Source organism: Hevea brasiliensis, chromosome 12, assembly GCF_030052815.1.
Source record: "Hevea brasiliensis isolate MT/VB/25A 57/8 chromosome 12, ASM3005281v1, whole genome shotgun sequence".
Lineage (NCBI taxonomy): Eukaryota > Viridiplantae > Streptophyta > Magnoliopsida > Malpighiales > Euphorbiaceae > Hevea > Hevea brasiliensis.
This window is the reverse complement of record NC_079504.1, coordinates 25,965,490-25,988,004: the sequence shown is the minus strand read 5'-3', so window position 1 is coordinate 25,988,004 and position 22,515 is coordinate 25,965,490. Positions and strand designations below refer to the sequence as shown.

The 22,515-nt window shown below is 29.0% G+C and overlaps 1 protein-coding gene across 1 annotated transcript; it reads right to left on the bottom strand.

Moving 5' to 3' along the window:
- Positions 1 to 4,595: 4,595 nt before the first annotated feature.
- Positions 4,596 to 7,396, bottom strand: LOC110657408 (probable terpene synthase 6). Its single transcript, XM_058130617.1, has 7 exons — positions 7,298 to 7,396; positions 6,914 to 7,187; positions 6,423 to 6,795; positions 6,046 to 6,264; positions 5,815 to 5,950; positions 4,992 to 5,240; positions 4,596 to 4,886 (listed from the first exon to the last, which is right to left on the bottom strand). The coding sequence occupies exons 1-7, from the start codon at positions 7,394 to 7,396 to the stop codon at positions 4,596 to 4,598; spliced, it is 1,641 nt and encodes a 546-aa protein (XP_057986600.1).
- Positions 7,397 to 22,515: the final 15,119 nt, after the last annotated feature.

The window sequence follows — 22,515 nt, the reverse complement described above, 5'->3', positions numbered from 1 at the left end:
AAATCAAGAATGGAATATTTTGGAAGCATAAATCTTTTACTTATATTTATTATAAATATTGGATAACTAAAATTAATAAATATCAACAAACAATATGAGATGGAAAGAAAATAGTGTGTTATACTGTTTTGGCATTTTTAATATATTTTAGTTTTGATGGGAAGATGTAAATTATTTTGTTATTTTAATTTGAGTGTAATTTCGCAAATATAAATAGAAATTACACATGAAATTAATATAAAAAAGTTTATTTTTTGAATATTTTTTTGTATGAAAATTTTTATGAGTCATATAAAAATTCAATAATAAAATATTATTTAAAAAGTAAAAAATATTATATTAATATCCATCATTAAATATTTAATATCTTTAAAACTATCAATAAATACATTTTTATGTACAAATAATTAAACCGTCATTAATCAATTAATAAATATGTGGTTGTAATTTTGACAAAGTCATTGAATTCCCACAGAATAATATGTCACCCATTCCTTATATATTGTAACCTCGAATAGATAATATTCTACCAAATACGACAAAAAAAAAAAAAAAGATGATGAACAGAAAAATTGTACCTTAATGAATAATATAATGTAATATAATATAATATATTTCCCTTCACTGGTAGAAATGCCTAAAATTATTAAAATTAACAGAAGTGCAAAGAGGAGAGTGAATAACATGTGCTCAAAATTCATGATACCACCTACGAGTAACTTATTATAAATTCTTTGATTTAGATATATTTTTCCACGTGTAAAACACATCTCCAAATGCAATTCACACGTCTTCTTCTAGTGGCAATTTCAAATTAGAATCGGCCCTATTCAAAAATTATTTTTTTCCTATTATTTAAAATTTAAATTGTATTTTTATTTAGATTCTTTTAAATTTTTACATTAAAAATTAAATAAATAATGTATAAAAATTTAGTATAATTTAATGATCCTTGAGTCCAACTGAAATCTTATTGAATCAAAATCGATGCCAACCATGAAGTGGCTGAGCCTTGTTGGTATTGATGTTACTGACAACTATAATGGAAGAAAAATCTATTTGAACTTTTGGTTGTTGAGTCTTTGCATGTAGAATTATAATGTAAATGATGTGGAATTAGTTTTAGAAGATTCAAGACCTAATCAAATAGACTATAAAGCAATAAACCACACATATGGAGAAGGATGCCAAATTAAGGATAAGTTATGTAATGAAGTCGATGCATATACAATCATTTTAATGTAATTATTGGTTGTAATGGTGATGGGTCTTATATGGATTTCATCGTAATCATTAATTATGATTAAATATTTATATGTACAATAATTATATTGAATAAAAATTTTAAATTAAAGGTAGCAATGTGAATGGCTTGGGAATATAAAGATTGCCTCTCCTGTTCTTTTTTTTTTTTTTTTAAAAGCATAATTTGATAAAAATTTAATTTAACTTAATTTGCTTTTTTAACAAAAATTAGGCTCATTAAAATTTACAAACCAATTCATTTATATTACTTGTAAACAAGTTTTTTCGATTTTGTTTAACAGTCTTTTATGACTTGTATCAATTTCGTTAATTATAAATAAATTTATGAGTCAATTAATTAGACAAGTTTATTTATAAATTTATTAAATAAGCTTGTAAACATACTCACTAAACTAACTTATTTTTATTTATAAATTTAAAATTAATTTATTTATATTTATGCAATAATATATTATTAAATATTATTTAAAATTATAATCAAATCAAATTATTTAAAATATAGTTATAAAAAAATAATTGATGAAAAAATAATAATAAAAAATTGAAGCTACTTGGGATGCATGTGCATAAATGTAGCCGCCCATGAGAAAGGCACTTTAAAATAAAATACAAGGTGGCTCGGGTCCACAGTGACGGTGTCTGCCAAGTGAGGACAAATGCATGAAGCCAAGTCCATTTTTATTTTCAGCTAAAAAACAAGTCCATTTTTATTTTTTTATGCATATCGCATACGTGGGTGACTGGGTGATCTTGCTTTTGGTTTTTTATTTAAAAAATAGTCCTCATTTAATTGAAATTTAAAATTAAAATAATTTTAATTTTAGAAATGATGAATAAAAAAGATTTTTTAGGACCCAATTACCCTGCTCAAAATACATGAAAAAAAATTAAAAATTTTCCTTTTTTTAATTATATGCTAATATTAATATATATTTATAGGAACTGTATTTAGTAATCCTACATTTTTTAAAAATATAGAATATTGTGGGGTTGAAGAGTTTTATATATATTGTAACAATTAATTCAAAATTAAAATACAATTAATTATTTAAAATTTAAAAAATAATGTGTAACCTAATTTAAAATATGAGGCACTAAAATATGGTGAAAAAAAATTTATACTAATTAAACATGCACTATTGGGCTATTAACATATCTCAAGACTTAAAATCGCTGATTTATTCCACAAAAACTTCTATTTGTTTTTTTTTTTTCTTTCCTTGCTAGATAACTAAATTTATATTTTTCATAATATTTAAACATACTTTTCAAGAAATTTAACTTAATTTTGTTTATCATTTAATTCAAAATATAAAAAATTAAAAAGAGAATGTAAAAAGAAAAATACACTAAATAAAAAAAAGTATTAATAACTGACTAAATTAGTTGATAATCTATTAAAATCGATTTAGTCTGTTGCAATAAAACTAGTTGTTGATTGATTATTTAGCAACTAAAAATCGATTGTAAATAGTAGAAAATTGAATCAATTGTTAAAATAATGAAATTTTAAAAAATATATATAATTTTTATTAAAAATTATTGTTACTACATAATCGGTTAAAAAAAATTAGTGCCTTTAGTTTGACAATTTTGCAGTCACTTTGTAAGTCAGTTGCTATTTGCAACTGATTTGTCGATTGTTAATTTAAAAAATTTTTTAAAAATTAAATTTCCAAATAATAAATAAAAATTCTCATAAATAAATTATTCTAAAAATTACTAAAATAATAAGTTATTAATAAAAAATTAGTACTACAAAATTAAAATAAAAAATTATCAAAAACAAATTACTAATAATAATTATTAATCAAAATAATAACAAAAATAAAATATAAAAATATATTTATAAGACAAATTATTAAAAAAATGATATATATATTATAACAAAAAATTAAGAAAAAAATCAGTAATACAAATAATTTACTAAAATAAATATATGAATAAAAAATAAATTATAATAAAAACAAATTAAATAAAAAAGATAATAAAGAAAAAGAAGATGAAAAATAAATTAGATGGGAAAGAAATAGAAGATGAAGAAAAATAAGAAAGAAAAAGATGATGACAAAGAAAAATGAAAAAAAAAATGATGAAGTAAAATAGATAAGAAAGAAAAATATAATTAAGAAAAATGAGAAATAAAAATATGATGAATAAGAAAATATATGAAAAAAATAGATTAGAAATGAAAAAATTATAAAAAAATAGATGAATAAGAAAATGAGAGAAAAGAAAAAAGAGAGAGAGAGAGAGAGAAAATGAGTAGCGTAGAAAGAAAATGAGTAATAATTTATATAAATGAATTAGCAACCAATTGTAAATTATTAATTTTTTTTTTAAATTGGATGATAATTTTTAAAGGAAAATTTTGTAACCAATTCCCTGTCGGTTGTAAAAATCGGTTACTGTTAGTAACTGATTCACAAATTGATTTCAAATTAAAAAAATTAATGAAAATTTTTTGGAGAAAATATAGCAATCGGTTACAAAAATTAGTTACTATTAACAACCGATTTAAGTTGGCTACAAAAATCGATTGTTGATAGCAACTGATAAGGAATCAGTTATAAATTTAAAGCTTTTAAAAAAAGCTCTAAATTTAGCAATTGATTCGGTTGCTAATAGCAATTGCTTTTAGCAATGATCGCAAATCAGTTGTTAAATTTTGGAGACAATTGAAATAATTCTTTAATTTAACAATCAATTCTCTAAATTAATTATTGTTAGCAACTGATTTTAACAACTGATTTCTTAATTAGTTGTTAATCATATATTCAAGATTTTTCTAATATCGATTAGCAACCAATTATAAATTGATTATTAATAACAATTTATTTTAATCAAATATAAAACTCGATTACAAAACTGATTGTTTTTTAAGGGATAATTAGATAAATAAATTACACAAGAAAAGTTTATATAGAATATAATATGATATATAATGAGACTACAAAAATAAGATACAGATATGTGACTTGCTGTAAAATATCAACCCATTATTTCAATAAAATTCATATATACATAATTATTTATTAGGCCATTAAACAAGCTAGTTTAATATATAAATCAAATTTATTACTAATAAAAAATCAGGAAAAACTTAACAAAACAAGTTCCATGTTAAGTGAAACTTGCAATGTTAAGTGGAAAAACCTGACCAATATAACAATCTTTATATAAGTTATTCAACAAGTCTAAGCACCAACTTTGAAACAAACCAAAAAGACCATGACAACACACTTGAAACACCAAACAACAATTCCATAAAATCTTAGCTTATTTAATTAATCCCACTAGGGACCCAGCTGAAAAGAAGCAGTAGGTGTTTACAGGGGCAGGGGCTCAAGAAACAATGAGTGGACGTCCTCTTTGAGACTTGAGGAATGTGTGTAGGAATCCATGTACTTGTAAACAAAGTCTATTACTCGTGCAAGGTTAACATAATATTTGAGAAGAACCCTTGGGACAGCAGTTGGCTTCATGCATTCTTCGTTCATGTCCTTCCATACATTTGCACACATTTTCTGAATTTCTGCAATTGCCTCCATTTCTGAGACACCATGTTCTTTCATATAGCACTCTACACTTGAAGCACAATGTCCTCTCTTTTGCTCACCCTTCAAATATTAATTTATGATATATATTTTAGCCGATGCTTAATATTAAAATTCTGGAAAAAAAGTGCATATAAAAAATTTATCGCAATCAAATATATATCATACCTCACGAGTGGTTATGTCATCCATCAAACGACAAATTAACTTGGAAGCTATAACAGTTTTTGGATTACTTTCCACCCACTCATATTCCTTGCTTCCCATAATGTTTTCCATTCCAATGAAGGATGCTGCTGGAAGCACACTGTAAGTGCTTGTGATTAATCCATTCTCTATATATTCTTTCATTGATGGCACATACCCTTCATTAAACCACTTTGCCTCAACAAAGTATGCTTTTGTAACATCTTTGAACTAATCATGACATCGAAAAGTAAAACATCAATAATAATAATAATAATAATAATAATAATAATAATAATAATAATAATATATCAAACAACACAAGAAGTATGATGCAAATACTACTTAATAAGCATTGTTTGGTTAAAAATACTACTTCCCAATAAGTATGATATAAATGTGTTTAGTACATAAATTAACTTTCCAGTAAGTAGTTTGCTTCTAAATTATAAAAGATAATCCCAGCTTCCCCTCTTTCGTTTGCTTCCGGTTCGGGAAATCTATTCCTCTTTCTGAGTGAGGTCTCTTATTCAGCATAGAAAGAGAAGGGACGAAAGCTCACATATGTATCCGCACTAGCATAGCGGCACATAGCTTCGAATCTTGTTGATGTTCAATCAAAGGAGGAAAGGAGCTTAATTATTAATAAAATTTTTGCTCATAAAAAAATATTACGCTTAACCTCATTGAGAGATTACAGATCGTTGGTAAGACTCGAACTCTCGATCTAAGGAGAGTGCTTATTAAGTCTTACTAACTGAATTAACTCTCAATTACGATGGAAAACCTTTTTGGCAAATCTTACCTTCTCCTTTGCATAAGAGGTTCTAGAGGACATTTTTCCATTGCCAGCACTTTCTGTTTCGTCAAAAAGTTTCAAGAGACCCTTATAAATAACTTTCATATATTCTGGCACATCATCAATAGCATCAGCATTGCATCTGAATTTTTTGAAGGAAAATAAAAATGTTTAGATAAGTTATACTAATTAATTATTTAATTGTTTTTAGGTACCAACAACAAGTATATAACAAACCTATCAAATGCATCTGTAAAACGTTGGAGTTCATCAATGGTACCATAAGCATCGTATGTATCATCTACCACCGATACCATTTTTGTATACTTGGCGATCATCAGTCGAGCAAGAGCAAATTCAGGCTCAAAATGGGCTGCAACTGCCCACAGATACACTTCCACAACTCTGTCTCTTATATAAGGGAGCTTTTCCGCAAGATTTAAGTCTTTCCACCAGCTGAAATATAACATGACATTCAATTAATTTATCCTTGATGATCAACTCTTTGTAACCTTATCTCATATCCTCTGTACACATATTTAATGATAGCAATACAGTAACAGAGCATGTGTAGAAGTGCCCAGTCAAACAGAAAATGGAAAAATAAAATTTACCTTGAAAGCAAGGCTAGCTCTTGTTTGTACAAGAATTGCAGTCTATTGTAATCCAACTTTGCAAATTTGAGAAGAGTTTCATTTCGAGACTCATCTCCTTCGTAGAAGCTAATGTATTGCCTAGTCTTTATTCTTTCAATGCCTTGATAGAATGGTCGCAGGGGAGCATTCCTTATATGTTCTGCTAGACGAGGGCTTGATTGAGCAACTAAGGTTTCCAAGTGTTGCCTTGTAAAAGCAAGAGCTTCATCTAAAATATCTTCCCCATGCACACTCAGAAAGGTAGCTTCGTATAAACTAAGGAGGCCTTTTACATCACTGCTGATGGTTTTGTCGAACCCTCCATCGCTGTCCTTGAATTTGTTAAATACATCTGCTTCATAATAATTGATCCATATCACACAAGCAGATATTAAAGAATTATGGTAAATAAGAAAAAAGTATAATCAGAACATGACAATAAATTTCTAAGCCTATGGTTAGGTACTTACCACAAGGCATTTTGTATCCATGTTGTCGGAAAACTTGAAATGAAATTGCCAAAGTGTGGAGGTCATAGTCATTTTGAGCAAGAAGATCAGGAAGGACATTGAAAATATCATTTAATTGTTCATCAATTTTATTTTCAAAATGATATGACACACCAAGATGATATAACAAATTGATAAATTCAATCTTGTCAGTTAACTTTTCTGTGGATTGTATTAACATATATTTAACCTCTTGTTTAAGAACTTCCACTTCTTTGGTATATGATTCGAATTCCTGTTAAATAAACATAAAATTCCATTATACACATATATTAAGCAACATATATACATTTTAATGAAATAGGGCCTAACATATTTAAGGGGAAAAATGCTGAAGAGACTTACAGGATCTAAAAGAGGAAATTTGGCAAAACTATACCCCCAGACAGTAGGGGGAAAGTTTGCCAATGGACGGAAAACTTCTCCTTCATTTTTAGCTAGCATGTTGAAAAAGCAATAAGTTATTTTATACGAGTATAAAGATGGTCGAAATCAAATATAAAGAAATCGCCACTTATATTTTATCCGAATGCTTGCACTGAGCGCACCAAAGCAACGCTATTTATAAATGGCAAATTTCTTTAGACCCTAAGATTAACCTTTTCAACAAGTTTTCTTTCTAAATATTTTTTAATAATATCATTTGGCAGTGGTAGGGCAGTGCACCGCAATAATATGCCAATATGGCAAAAACATCTGCGATGAATGTAATGAGAATGAAAAGTGAGCCAATGAATAAAAAAAAGGTAAATGATAAAGTTACAATAAATTTAGAAATTAAAATGCTGATAAATAGAGCCTCTGAAAAACTGAAATGGGGAAAATCCTTTTTCCCTATTTTCTCATTAGTAATTACTAGTAGATGCTTCGGAATTCCACATTAGTTGTAGATCGAATGTGTGCATTATTTATATGAGAATAAGAACTCTGTTAAAATTGTCATAGTTTTAATAGCGATTCATTCCCTTCACTGAGCCGTTGTCTATCTTTTCTACCTAAATAAAAACGGAACCTTGCGAGTGAAAATAAGTGAGAAGTCTTATTTCCGATATAGCTGTGGGATGAGGTCCCCGAGTTAGTGGGCGTGCCCCCATGAGCTAATCTTTCGGGATCTCATATTGGTTGTGAATTAGGTGTGTACATCGCTTATATAGGAACAAGGACTCTGTTAAAATTGTTATAGTTTTAACAGCGATCCATTCCTATCACTGAGCAGTTGTCTGTCTTTTCTACGTAAAAAAAAAAAAATTAGTAAAATATTTGTACTAATATTTATGCTATGCACGATAATATACATAAATATAAAAAATAAAGAAAATTTTCATTATTAATAAAAAAAAATTTTTTAATTAAAAAAATTTTAATGTTGCTATTTAAAATATTAAAACTCTAAAACGTTAGTAATAAATTTTGGCCAAATAAATTGACAATTGCTCTCAAATCAATGACTTTAATAGTTATAAGTTTTTTTTTAATGGTTATAAGTTATTCTTTGTATATAATAATAATAATAATAATAATAATAATAATAATATTATTATTATTATTATTATTATTATTATTATTATTAAAGTAAATTAAAATTTATTAAATATATAAAAGGAAGAGAGAAAACTTTTAAATATTGATTTTTCTTGAAAATAAATATGGTCTTGATTTTACTGTCATTGATATTTTTAAATTAAAAATTAAGGAACATGAAAATATAAGGAAAAAACTTAATGATGACTTTTCTCTTTTAAAAAAAAAATAAAAATTAATGGATAAGCATTACCTTCAATAATTAGATTTAAAAAAAATAAAAATTAATAGATAAGCATTACCTTTAATAATTAGACATGTTTAAAAAATCAATCATTAATTTTTCAAAAAAATTCAAATATACTTTATTCTAATTTGGAGCAGATATTTTTAAGGAAATTAAACATTCTGTTGTGATAATAATTGGATAGTAATAATAATAATCATTGAATTTTAAAATTAAATGTCTTATAGTTACCAAATCATCAGCAATTAAATACTAAATTTAATTGTAATAAAATGTATTTAAAAATATTTAAATTTCTTTTAAAGTAATTGCAATTGACATTTTTAAACTAAAAATTAGGAAACCTCATAATGAATGACAATTATGTTTAGTAATTAATGTTTTTTCATCATTTAAATTTAGAAGATCAAAATTATTAAGGATTGTATTTAGAAAATTAAATTATATAATAATTATACATTACAACTGTTTAAAAAATATATAAAAAATTATCATCAATAAATTTAATTAAAATTATCACTTGGTATAAATGTGATAGATTTAAAATTCTATCTTCTCTTGAATTTGTTTTACAAAAATTTAGACCACCTCCTCATCAAAAAGCGAGAATGAAACATATATAAAATTAGCATATGTATTTATTGGGTATAATTAATAAACTAATCTAATTAACTCTTAGTTTTTCTTATCTTTAATTAAATTGAGCTTTCTAAGCATTTTTAATAATAATAATAATATTATTATTATTAATAATAATAGCTACTTATTATAATATTAAAGTGTAATAATTAAATAATTTATAACTTATATGTACATAATTAGAGAATTAATAACTTAATCATAATTTTAAAAAATTATAAAATTAATTAATAAAAAATAGAGAGAATTTAATGAAATTACTTGGTGCATATATATATATAATTATAAAATTTTTTCTAAATAATAAAAAAACAATATAACATGATTAATATTGACCAAAGTAATAATATTAATTATTTATTAATTATACAATAAAAAATATCAAAAAATAATGAAAATTGAATATTAATATAAATTTTTTATTTGCCATAACTATGAAAATTTAAATATATAAAAAGAAGAGAGATGGCAAAGTATTTAACTCCATGTGAGTATTTTATAACATAATTTTAAATTATTTTATTAATTTTAAAATTAATAAATTTCAACAACTGTCCTTGAACTTATATAGTTGCAACACTATAGTTCTTTAACTTTAAAATGTAACATAAAACCCTCTAAACTTTCAAAGTTTGTACAGTAAAATCCCTCTGACTCTCAATTACTGATTTTTCAGTTATAAATTGATGTAAATAGCTCCCGCATAGCACTTAATCAATATTTTTCTCTCCTCTCTTATGCAAAGTGTAAAATTATTCTCTTTACGCATTAAAAATTATTCTGTGTATAGAGAGAAAAAGGATTCAATTTACAAATGGCTTAAGAGAGAAAAGAGAAATACTGACTAAGCTCTATGCTGGAACTGTCCATGTAACGCTCTCACCATAGGTAGTCCATACATTTTACTGTTTCGATGACTATTATCTGTTTGGACAGTCAAAATGTCTGGAACTACGCCTAAATTATAGTGAGCAGGCATAAATTGAAGAAATAAATATAAAGAAAATATAGGAAAAATTTAGAGAATTTATTAATTAGTACAAAAATAGTAAAAATAACCCAATATGCGCCATGAATGGTATTTTGATCATTTCACCCCCCATAGGTGAATTTTGACCTAAGTATCAAAAATTTAAAATTTGAGAGAATTAAAATAATTAATATGAATTAAAACTTATGAATGGAATTAGAAAAGAGAAAGAAGAAGAAAAGAAAAAAAAAAAAAAAGAAAAAAGAAGAAAGGAAAAGAAAAGAAAAAGGTTTATGAAAATTTGAAACAAATTAAGTACACACACACACACACACATATATATATATAAAGCATAAGAGACAAAACTCACCAACCAAGTCATCTTCTCCATCTCTTCCCTCTCTCTTGCCGTCCACCCTAGTCCTCTCTCCCACCATTTTTGTTCAAGCTTCAAGCTTGAATCTCCCCTTCTCCACACATCAAAACCCATAGCTCACTTCATTAAAAATCCTCCCCACACCCTAAGGAAGCTATAGATACCCATAAAGAGGAGAAAAGTTAAAGTTTAGGAAGCTTGAAGTTGGGTCACTATAAAGGTTAGTGCTTTAAACTTTTAATCTCTTCTTTAAGCGTGAATATCATGCTAAATCTAGAGAAAATTTGCATGAAATTGAAAAGAAAATTTGAAGAAAAGAACCCTTAATTTTTAACAGTCATGAAACTTGAGGTTTGTTACTTTTAAGTGATGAAAAATAGTTCCATAAGAATGTGTGATGAGTTGAAATGTTTGGGAGTTTGATTTTCTGCAGGTTGGGACTTAATGAGTCCAGTCCTTTTATTGAATCATAACTGAAAATGTATGACTCCAATTGATATGAGGCCAATTGGAGGTGAAATTAGACTCAAAATAGCCCATTTTTCATGTAGACACTATGCCCAAATTCTATCAAAATCATGACCAATTTTCTGCCCAAACCCGGATGACCAAACACTAAAACCTAGAAAATGACTAAATGAATAGTACGTGTTCATTTGGTCATAACTCTCTCTATACTGGTCCAAATGATCTAAAATTTACATAAATGGAAAGCTTAGATATAGGGCTACACTTTTCATGAAGACCACTTGACCCAGTTTTGCCTTTAATCAAGTCAAATTGTTAGCACAAGTTGGGTCACTAAAACTGCCAACCCAGGAATTGACCAAAACACTGTTCCTTTGGTATGCTTGACCAGTTTTGGCAAAAATGCCATAACTTGGTCTCCAAAGTTGCAAATTGAGTGAAACCAGTGCCAAAAGTTTTATAACACATAGCTCAACAATTTTTATGTTTTGACCAAGCTCCAAAACCAATTGCATCCTAGAAAAATATTAGCCAAAGTTAGGAATTGAAATCTGGAAAATGTTAAGTTGAACCCAGAATGCCATTTGATACCTGTGTGTTCATTTGGCCATAACTCCCACTAGGAAATTCCATTTGAGATGTGCCAATATGATCTAGAAACATGATACTTAGGGCTACAACATTGATTTAGACAACTTTGTCAAATTCTAAGTGTAAAGACCCTAAAAAGAGAGTCAAACATACTGCCATGAAGTTTGACTATTGCCTTTATAGGATTAAGAGTCCAAATCAATACATTGACCATAACTCACTACACCAACCTTGAAAAATTATGAAATTGTACCTGGGAGTCCCTAAGACATAGAGGAACAAATCTTATGAAGGAACCTAAGTCTAAAAATGACCATAAAAAGATCAAATAACTGGTCAAAGTTTATTGACCAGGAATTGCCAATTCTGGACAGCTTAGAGACAAATGAACCAATTATGGTATTTTAACCATAACTTGAGTTCTATAACCCCAACTTGAGTGATTCAAAAACTGAAATTTAAGTTTAAACGTAGAGGAGCAATTGTTATGAAGGAAGTATGATTAGATAGACATCCTAACCTAGTCAAATTCCTAAATAAATTAATACATCAAAATGAACCTACAGAAAGGTTCATGGAAAAATGCTATACATGATAATTAAAATACTCATAAGACTTATTAAATATTAAAAATGATATGAATATGTAAATTGGGACTAATATCCTATTAATATGAAATTAATGGTACTACTAAACAGTACCAGAAAATAGTGACAGTAAATAGTACTAAAATAATTAAAAATGTTTAATTGCCCATAGTATACCTAGACTTATTTATTTAGTTTGGATAAATTGGTATACTAATTAGGAACTACAAATAGCAATACTGCCTACCGAGAAAATCATAAACTGACAATATATGTCTGGTATGATTGTGTTAGTAGTATGCCCTAGAGCATATCATTTAGTATGTATCTTGTACATGTTTTTATTAATAAAAGGCATTTTCACTTTTCCGTTTACATAATATATTTATGTGTAATAGAAAAGGTCTATTGATATTGATAAATTAATTAATTAATTTATATTTGATATAAATTGATTAGAAGAAGAGAAATAATTATTTTGGGTTGAGAACTCAAAATTAAGACGCAGGGGTATTTTGGTCATTTCACAGAGTGACACGTGGCACCATGAGATGGTGACACATGGCACTACACATAAGCTTGCCAAATGTCTTTTAATCATGTAAGATGATCAAAGTCAAGATTAAATATAGGTTTGACACTTGGCACAATGTGATTGGGTCAATTAAACCTAGAACCAATCAGAGGGTGACATGTGGTAAGGGTTTTAAGTGGTAACCTAGCTATATAAGTGTAAGGATGAAAGAACAAAAACATAAGCTGTCATTCATCTCTTTGTGCCGCCACCCTTAGCTGTCATTCTTTCTCTTCTTCTTCATCTCTCATCAATTCAAAGAGATTAGACAACAATCTCTTGAATTAAAAATACTAGAAATCGTTTCTAATGTCATGTTTACATCTGTAATCTCTCAAAAGGCAAAACTTGATTTTCTAATTGATTGGGAAAAATTTAGAAGCTATTCAAGGGCTGCCATTGGTGATCTTGGTGTGAACAAGTTAGAGGGACAACACCTGGTATCCTAAGGAGTATCCCAAAGGTGCCAAACACACTGCAGTGCATCAAAAGGTTAATGCACTTGTTCTTGATCTAATCTAGGGTTATAATGAATTAATCTAATTAATTCTAAAATCTTAAATGGCAAATCTAGATCCAAAACACATTAAAAGAGTTTTAATATGCTGTTTATCATTGAAATCAAATAGATAAAAATGAATCTTGCATGATGCATGTGACCCTAGGTGAAAAAATTTTGAATTCAATGATATAAACTTGTGTTTTTCATGCTTCTGCTCCTTTAGATTATTCTACAAGCTATATGCCTACTTACTGGCCATTGTGCCTACTTTATTTCTGGCTTTACAAGCCTGACAGTGAGTCTCGTGCCCGACAGCTGGCCTCATGCCTAACAGATGTATACATGGTAGACATATGGCTGTCTAACCAGTATACTCTCGTTGCATCCAGCTTTTATAATTTGTTATAGGTTTCTTGGGCATTGATAATGATTAATTAATGCTGAATACACAATAAGTAAACAGAAAAGATCTCAATAATTTTTATTATTTTCAAAGTGCAATAAAAATGTAAAAGACTCAAAAATTATGAATTGTGATTATTATTTCAATTGTTAAATTATTGTTATTATAAATTATGCACCACTAAGCGTTATGCTTAGCGCGTTGATTTTCCATCGCGTAGGTACTGGAGATTAGTCCCAGTAGCCGCAGCAGTAGCAGTAGTAGTGCTCACACAGAGACTGATCAAATCTGTCAGTGTTTACTAGTCATCTCTACAGTTTTATTTCTTTTTGGTAGGGCTCATGTATGTCTAGATTTTATACTTTTTGTTCATTGTACATAAACACATGATGTATTCCATTTTGAGATTGTAATATAAACTCGTAATTTATTATCTATGAATTTCTATATGAATGCAATAGATGATATTTTTGAGATCTCATAAATAGTTATGAATGATATGATAACAGAGAAAATGATATAGAAATGTGTGAAATGACTATGAACATGTTAACAGGTGATTAGTGGAATCCGTCAGATGCTAATAAAACAGGAAAGACTCTGTCCGGGTCTCCAAAGAAATAAGATATATAAAAAAAATTATATTTTTCCACATTTAGAATACATGTTTTAAATGATATTAAAAGTTTACAATGGACATGATGAAACAAGATAGGGTGCTCCAGCACCAAATTTGGCACTCCTTGCTGGGCTATACAATAGACGGGTAAGGGGCGTCACAGTCTAGGTCAGCGTCTAACTGAAAAACTAGTAATTGAAGGTTAGAGGGATTTTACTGTGCAAAATTTGAAAGTTGATGGGGTTTTATATTACATTTTTAAGTTGAAGAACTGTAATGTTACAACTAGATAAGTTCAAGGATAATTGTCAAAATTTATCCATTTTAAGATATATAACTCTTAAATTTTTATAATTAAATGAAATAATTAAAAAATTTAAGAATCATTAAATGAGAAATTTATAAAATTATTGAAATATATCTAATATTTTTAGCCATAAAAATTGTGGTAACGATGGTAATAGTAATGATATTTAATGGTAATAATTACTTACATTAATTACTATAATTATTAAATAAAATAATTTTTATATGGTAAGTGCCATGTAACAACATTAAAATTTTAAATACCATGTGGCAATAGTAAGAAAAAATCTTCTTACTTTGTCATATCACGTTGCAGTATCAAAATTTAGAATGTCATGTGATAACAACAAGGGAAACCTTCCTACTTTATATATATATATATATATATATATATATATATATATATATATGCAAATTTTATTGAAAGAGTGAGCTCAAATTGTTTTACTCATCAAGCAAGGGTTCTCCCAAGTTTTCAACCAAGTTGTGATGTTGTGAAATCAAGAATCAAATATTTTATAAGTATAAATCTTTTAGTTTTATTTGTTATAAACATTTTAAATTTTAAGCAGTTACATATTTAATTAAAATATTTATAAGTGACTGACATATAATTAATGTGTTCAATAAAAAATAAATTTTAAGTACATTTATTATTAAAATAATTAAAAAAATATTGAATAAAATTTAAAAATTAAATAAAAATTATATAGTAAAATATTTTGTCAAACTCACTTATAAGCTGTCAAATTAAAAGTTGGGTCTCCTAACATATTTTTTTTTTTTAGTTTGTAAGCTCAACTTATAAATCCAAAAATTGTTATAAACAAACAAATTAACTTATATTTAGAGTTTATAAACCCATTTGATCAGTTTATAAATTAAAATTAATACCCTTAATAAATATATGAAAGGTAAACAAAATAGTGTGCCGTTGTTTTGGCATTTTTAATATATTTTTGTTTTGATAGGAATTATAACTAAATTGATGCTTTATGTTGGAAAATGTAAATCATTTTGCTAGTTTAATTTGCGGGTAATTTCACAAATATAAATAGAAATTACACTTATTAATATTATGAAATTAATATAAAAAAATAATTTATTTATTGGAATAATTTGTAAGTAGTATTAGATACATAAAATTATCTTTGGCCTGTTCCTAGAGTGTTATCATCTTTTCTCTTTTCTTTTTTTTTTTTATATATTTTCTTTTTGAGCGGTCACCGGTGAGTATTTTAACCGGCGAAAACTCCTCATTTTTCTTTTTTTTTTTTCAATTTTTTCTTCAATAATTCTTAGATTTGTATTTGTTTAGAATAGATTTTAAGTGAATAAATCATGAAATATGTCCTTATTGATAAATTTTGAGTTTATATATATTTTTTTCTCTCTTTTAATTGAGTTTTTATTTATTGTTATTATTGAGATATTTTATTTTTCTGGAAAAAAAGTGCCCTATGAGATCATTCACTAGGATATTGAAATCTAGAGGTCATCTAATAGAACTCATAAAAAGACCATAGAATTAAAGAGTAGAGCGTACAGGCTATCTATTAGCCAATTTATGTGCTCTGTCAACAGTATCATATATTTCAAATTTTTTATATTATTTTTTATATGAATAGTTAATTTCATTTATCAAAAATATAATATATTGATTTGTACTTCTTTTTGTATTCTATTTCTAATTAATAAAATATATTTCATTTTTATAAAAAAAAATTATTTTTAGAACGTCATTTATGAATTGAAGCTTAATTTTAAATTGGCTGACTTTTTTTTGAGTATCATAGACTTTTAAACAAAAAGATCTGGCAATGGAATCCAAACCGCCCCGATTGAAATATTTTAATATCTTTGTTCATGTTTCAAATTCAATTAAATTGGCTAGCTTCTTCAGCTGCTTCTTATCCTTTGGGATTTCATGTTCTGAGTGACCCTCCTGTTGATATTGTTTCTTGGCTTTCCCATGATTTAATCAGGGTTTGCTATCCCCGTTAGTGGTTTCTGATCTATTCTGTATTTAGCAAAAAAAGATAATGACAAATTTAGGAAAAAAAAATTGGAATTAACATATAAGAAATAAATAATAAAATATTACTAAATTATATTTCTTACTACTAAATTAACACTGCAAGAAACACGGATTAATAACAGATTTTTGTAATGGATACATCCATACTATATTATATTCATTTACAATTTCATATGGGATTTGATTCCTTTCTATTTTATGTGTTTTATACGTGATTTTTATTTTATACAATATATATCTGAAATTAAATATTGTTATCATGTATAATATTAAAATTCAAATTAACATTAAATTTATTATATTATGTTGTTAATAATCATGAATTTCGTTTGAAATATGACGATGGATTGAATTGACAATTAATTCAAAGGAAGCCACAAAGGGAATCGAAGGAAATATACCTCCAAAATCAATTCAATAAAAATTGAGAATGAATTGACAATTTCGTTTGAAATATGACAATTAATTGAAGGAAATATATTACAAGTAATTAAATGAAATTTGATTTTAGAGTCACCCAATGCAAGACTAAGTGCAATTTAGAGTCTTTGAATTACCGGCATCTAAGTTGATCTTGTAGCAAGTCAGTGGTGCTGGAGCCTGTAACAATTCAAATATTTTTTAAAAAATAAATTTTATAAATTATATATATTACCTTTCTATTAATATATATAAATATTAGTATTATTTTTAAATAATTATATTAAATCATTATTTTAATATTAAAGAATGGACGCGTTTTTGGGACAGAGACACCACTTGACAAGTTTTCCCTCACCCCTACCACCCTTTCTTCAATGGTGGACTAGCCCAACTCCCACAGGACCTCACCGGCTTCCTGTACCACGCCAGCAACTCTAAAGAGTTATCAAAGTGGCGAACGGCGCGAAGGATGATGAGGTGATGAGTAGAGAGAGAGAAAAAAGCGAGAATGGAAGCGCCTCTAGCCAAGATCTGATGAACCCAACCTCGGAAGGGCGCAAGACTACTAGTGTTCGACTCCTTGAGACCAATGGGTTCTTTCTAATCAATGGATTGGAGGTAGCTGTGGCATGAGGCAAAAGATCATCTATTGGAATCATATAAAGTGCATCGGGTAATGCTCAAGAAAGATAGTAGAGTCATATTGGTCTTACTTAAGTACCAACTCCTTGTTAGCATAATTACAGCAATTAGCATGATTATAGGAGATTTGTGTAGCATAATTACAGCAATTATTATTCTTGTCTAAATTAGCTCATATTCTCATGTATAAATAGATATAATATCTCTGTAAATAAAACACAGATAAATACACAATCCTTTCCTTTATTACTTGTATTCTTTCTTCTAACATGGTATCAGAGCCGTAAAACTTTTATTTCTAGTTTCTGGAGCCTCTCTTCTCTCTTTACAACCTGTTCTGGTTCATTCTTTCATTCCTATTATTATACCATTTTTTTTTCTCCTCATCTTGTTATCAATGGAGAAATCTGATATTTCAAAACCTATTGCAACAGTTCTGACTGATTCCAACTATAATCTTTGGCTTCAAGGAATGAAAAGTTTTTTGATAGGTCGCAAGCTTTGGCGTATTGTTATCGGAGATATCACTATGCCAACAAGAGAGAACGATGAAACTGATGTAAAATTTGCTGACCGTCTTGAGGATTGGGATAGTAAAAATCATCAGATCATCACCTGGTTTCGCAATACCTCTGTCTCGTCCATCCACATCCAATTTGCTAATTATGACTCTGCAAAGGAAATCTAGGATTTTTTGGCTAATCGATATCAGACCACTGGATTTGCCCGCTATTATCAGTTGTGGACTACTCTTCATAATCTGAAACAAAGAATGATTTGCTTGCAGTCCAACCCATTTGGAATCAAATATCTCCAAAATCGGTGAAGATCATCTTCATCTCATTCAAGTTTTAATGGCTCTTCGATCAGAATATGAGGCCTACATCGAAATCCACTCCCATCATTGGATATTGCTATTCAAGAGATTATTTTTGAAGAGACTCGTCTCAGTTTTGATAAAACTCCTCAATTTGAAACTGCTCTTGCAACTACTTGATTCTCACATCAGAAATCTGGCAATCAACTCTGTAAGCATTGTAATCAAATTGGTCACGCTTTTGCATATTGTCCTACTATAGAATGCAGATATTATCATGGTTACGGTCATATTCTTAAACATTGTCCCACACGCCCTCCAAGACCAAAAGGAGGGCATTCTAAATTCAAGACTGTCTCAAAGCCTGGATCTTCCTCTATCGAGGGTTCTACTGCCATCACCATGAGTGATCTTGAGGCACTATTCAAACAGGTTATCTCTTTTAATTCTCCTGCTGCCATGTCTGCCACTCCGGGTAATTTTTATTGGCTTTTTGACTCTGCATGTTGTAATCATATGACCACTAATCTTAAATTCTTGTCTTTATCTTCCTTACCACCAATCCATACTGCAAATGATACTAAAATGAACATCACACATACTGGTCATGTGTCTACCTCAAGTCTTCATCTCCCTGACACCTATTATATCCCTAATTTGGCACTCAATCTTATTTCTGTTGGTCAGTTGTGTGCAAAACGACTAAATGTTATTTTTTCTTCCCATAGTGTCCAGGTACAGGATCTACAAATGGGACAAATTCTTGGGGAGGGTCGCAGAGTTGGTTGATTATTTGAGCTTGCATCTTTACATCTTCCTCAGAGATTTGTGTCTGCAGCTACAATCCCTAATTCCTCCATTCACCAATGGCATCTTCGTCTTGGTCATGCTTCTGCCAGTAAAATTCAACATTTAATTTCTCGTGGATTATTAGGATCTACTAAGTTTGAGTCATTTAATTGTTTAAATTGTCAGCTTGCAAAACAACCTGCATTAATTTTTTTCTCATAATAATACTACTTCAGACACTCCTTTTGGTTTAATTCATTCTGACATTTGGGGTCCTTCTCCTATTTCTTCAATAAATGGTTTTCGTTATTTTGTGATATTTATTGATAATTATTCTCAGTTTACTTGGATATATTTTTTAAAACATCGATCTGAGTTATCACAAATTTACATCACATTTGCAAAAATGATTAAAACTCAGTTCTCTTGTGATATTAAAATTCTCCAAATAGATAATGCCATGGAATATCGAGATTCTTCTTTATTTCAGTTTCTTAGTCAACAAGGCACCGTTGTTCAATGTTCTTGTCCTCACACCTCTCAACAGAATGGGCGAGCCAAACGCAAGCATCGCCATATTCTTAATTCTGTACGTATTCTTCTTCTTTCTGCCTCATGTCCAGAAAAATTTTGGGGAGAAGCAGCTCTTCATGCTATTTATATTATTAACCGTCTTCCTACCTTGGTTCTTCATAATTTATCTCCTTTTGAAAAGTTGTTTGGACAACCTCCTGACTATTCCATCCTTAAACCTTTTGGATGTGTTTCTTTTGTTCTTTTACAACCTCATGAACATACCAAATTAGAACCCCATGCTTGTCTATGTTGTTTTCTTGGTTATGGCATTGAACACAAAGGGTATCGTTGTTGGGATCCTGTTTCTAATAAGTTACGCATCTCTCGTCATGTTACCTTTTGGAACAATACTATGTTCTCTTCTCTTCTCTTTTCAAATTTCATCACTCTGTCAATAATGACTCTCTATTTTTCACTGACTCCTCCAAAGAGCTGTTTCCAAGTCCTGATCCAGGTGATTGTGATGTGCTCAATATTAGCCCAACTACACCTGCCTCGTTGAATTTGTTGATCCAAAGACTGCATCTCCTCCTAGCACTACTCTTCGTCGTTCTACCCGTGTAAGAGAAACTCCTCATTATCTTTCTAATTTTCACTGTTACACTACTATTGCAACCCTTCATGAGCCTCATTCTTATCGTGAGGCAAGTACTGACCCTCTTTGGCAACAAGCTATGACTGACGAACTTTAGGCTTTAGAGAAAACTCATACTTGGGATTTTGTTGATCTTCCACCAAACAAGACCCCTATTGGTTGCAAATGGATTTACAAAATCAAGACCCATTCTAATGGAACTATTGAATGCTACAAAGCTCGCTTAGTAGCCAAAGGGTACACTCAAGAGTATGGTATCGACTATGAAGAAACCTTTGCTCTAACATCTATTTCTCTTAGCTATTGTAAATGGAAACTTTTCTAGATGGATGTCAAAAGTACTTTTCTTCATAGTGATTTAATAGAAGAGGTTTATATGCATCCTCCTCCTGGTTATCATTCTCCTCATAAGGTTTGCAAACTTCGGCGAGCACTATATGGATTAAAACAAGCTCCCAGGGCCTGGTTTGCCAAATTTAGTTCCACTCTTGCTCAACTTGGTTTTCTCTAGTCCACATGATTGCATTATTCACTGGTATTATTCTTCTATTGCTTTATGTTGATGATATGATAATAACGGGAGATGATTCATCTGGTATTTCAGAGTTACAACATTATCTCAATCAGCATTTTGAAATGAAAGACCTAGGTTCTCTCAGCTATTTTTTTGGGTCTTGCAGTCTCAAGCCAAGTATGCATCTGACTTACATTCTGCATCGATAGCAAAAACCCCATTGGAGCTCAATTGCAAACTTACACCTCTTGATGGCACTCCTCTTGATGATCCTACTTTATATCAGTCTTGTTTATCTCACGATTACTCGACTGATATTTCATATGATGTTCATTTTATGTCCGCTCCTCACTCAACTCATTTCGAATCCTTCGTTATATCAAAGGCACTCTTTTTCATAGTTTGCACTTTTCCGCTACCTCCTTCCTAGTATTATCTGGCTACTCTGATGCTAATTCGGCTGGTGATCTGACAGATCGTCGCTCTACAACTGGTTATTGTTTCTTCTTGGGTAATTCTCTTATCTCTTGGCGAAGCAAAAAGGAAACTATTATTGCACGTTCTAGGACAGAATCTGAATATCATGCTCTTACTGATGCTACATCTGAATTACTTTGGTTATGGTGGTTATTAACTGATTTGGGTGTCACTCATTCTTCTGCCACAATGCTTCATTGCGATAATAAAAGTGCCATACAGATTTCTCATAATGATGTATTTCATGAGCGTACCAAACACATCGAAATTGATTGTCATTTTGTACATCATCATGTTGCTCATGGCGCCATATGTTTGATTCCTGTCTCCTGATATATTCGCCAAAACGCATCCTCCGGATCTCTTAAGCAAACTCAAGTTGGCACCTGTGCTACTACCTTGAGTTTGAGGGGGGGTGTTAGCATAATTACAGCAATTAGCATGATTATAAGAGATTTGTGTAGCATAATTATAGCAATTAGCATGATTATAGGAGATTTGTGTAGCATAATTATAGCAATTACTATTCTTGTCTAAATTAGCTCATATTCTCATGTATAAATAGATATAATATCTCTGTAAATAAAACACAGACAAATACACAATCCTTTCCTTCATTACTTGTATTCTTTCTTCTAACATTCCTAGACATGCAATTTATACAATATTAGTAGAATCAAATTCACTGGCAAGTACCGTCTTCCCATAAGACTACCACGATACTAAAGATTTATGCCATAAAGACATAGATAAACAGGAGTCACCACCCGGATAATAATTGAGACACATTCATTATTTCTTCTTAGGGACATCAATTTTTGATAGGGTCGTGGATGACAACTTAATCCTTACAGATATTCTACAACCATCATTACCATAGCCTAATGTT

Coding starts and splice junctions, on each gene's coding strand:
- LOC110657408 (XM_058130617.1), bottom strand. CDS start 7,396: ATGCTAGCTAAAAATGAAGGAGAAGTTTTCCGTCCATTGGCAAACTTT. Junction 6,265..6,422: donor GAGCTAGCCTTGCTTTCAAG/GTAAATTTTATT, acceptor GTTATATTTCAG/CTGGTGGAAAGACTTAAATC. Junction 5,951..6,045: donor TTTACAGATGCATTTGATAG/GTTTGTTATATA, acceptor CAAAAAATTCAG/ATGCAATGCTGATGCTATTG.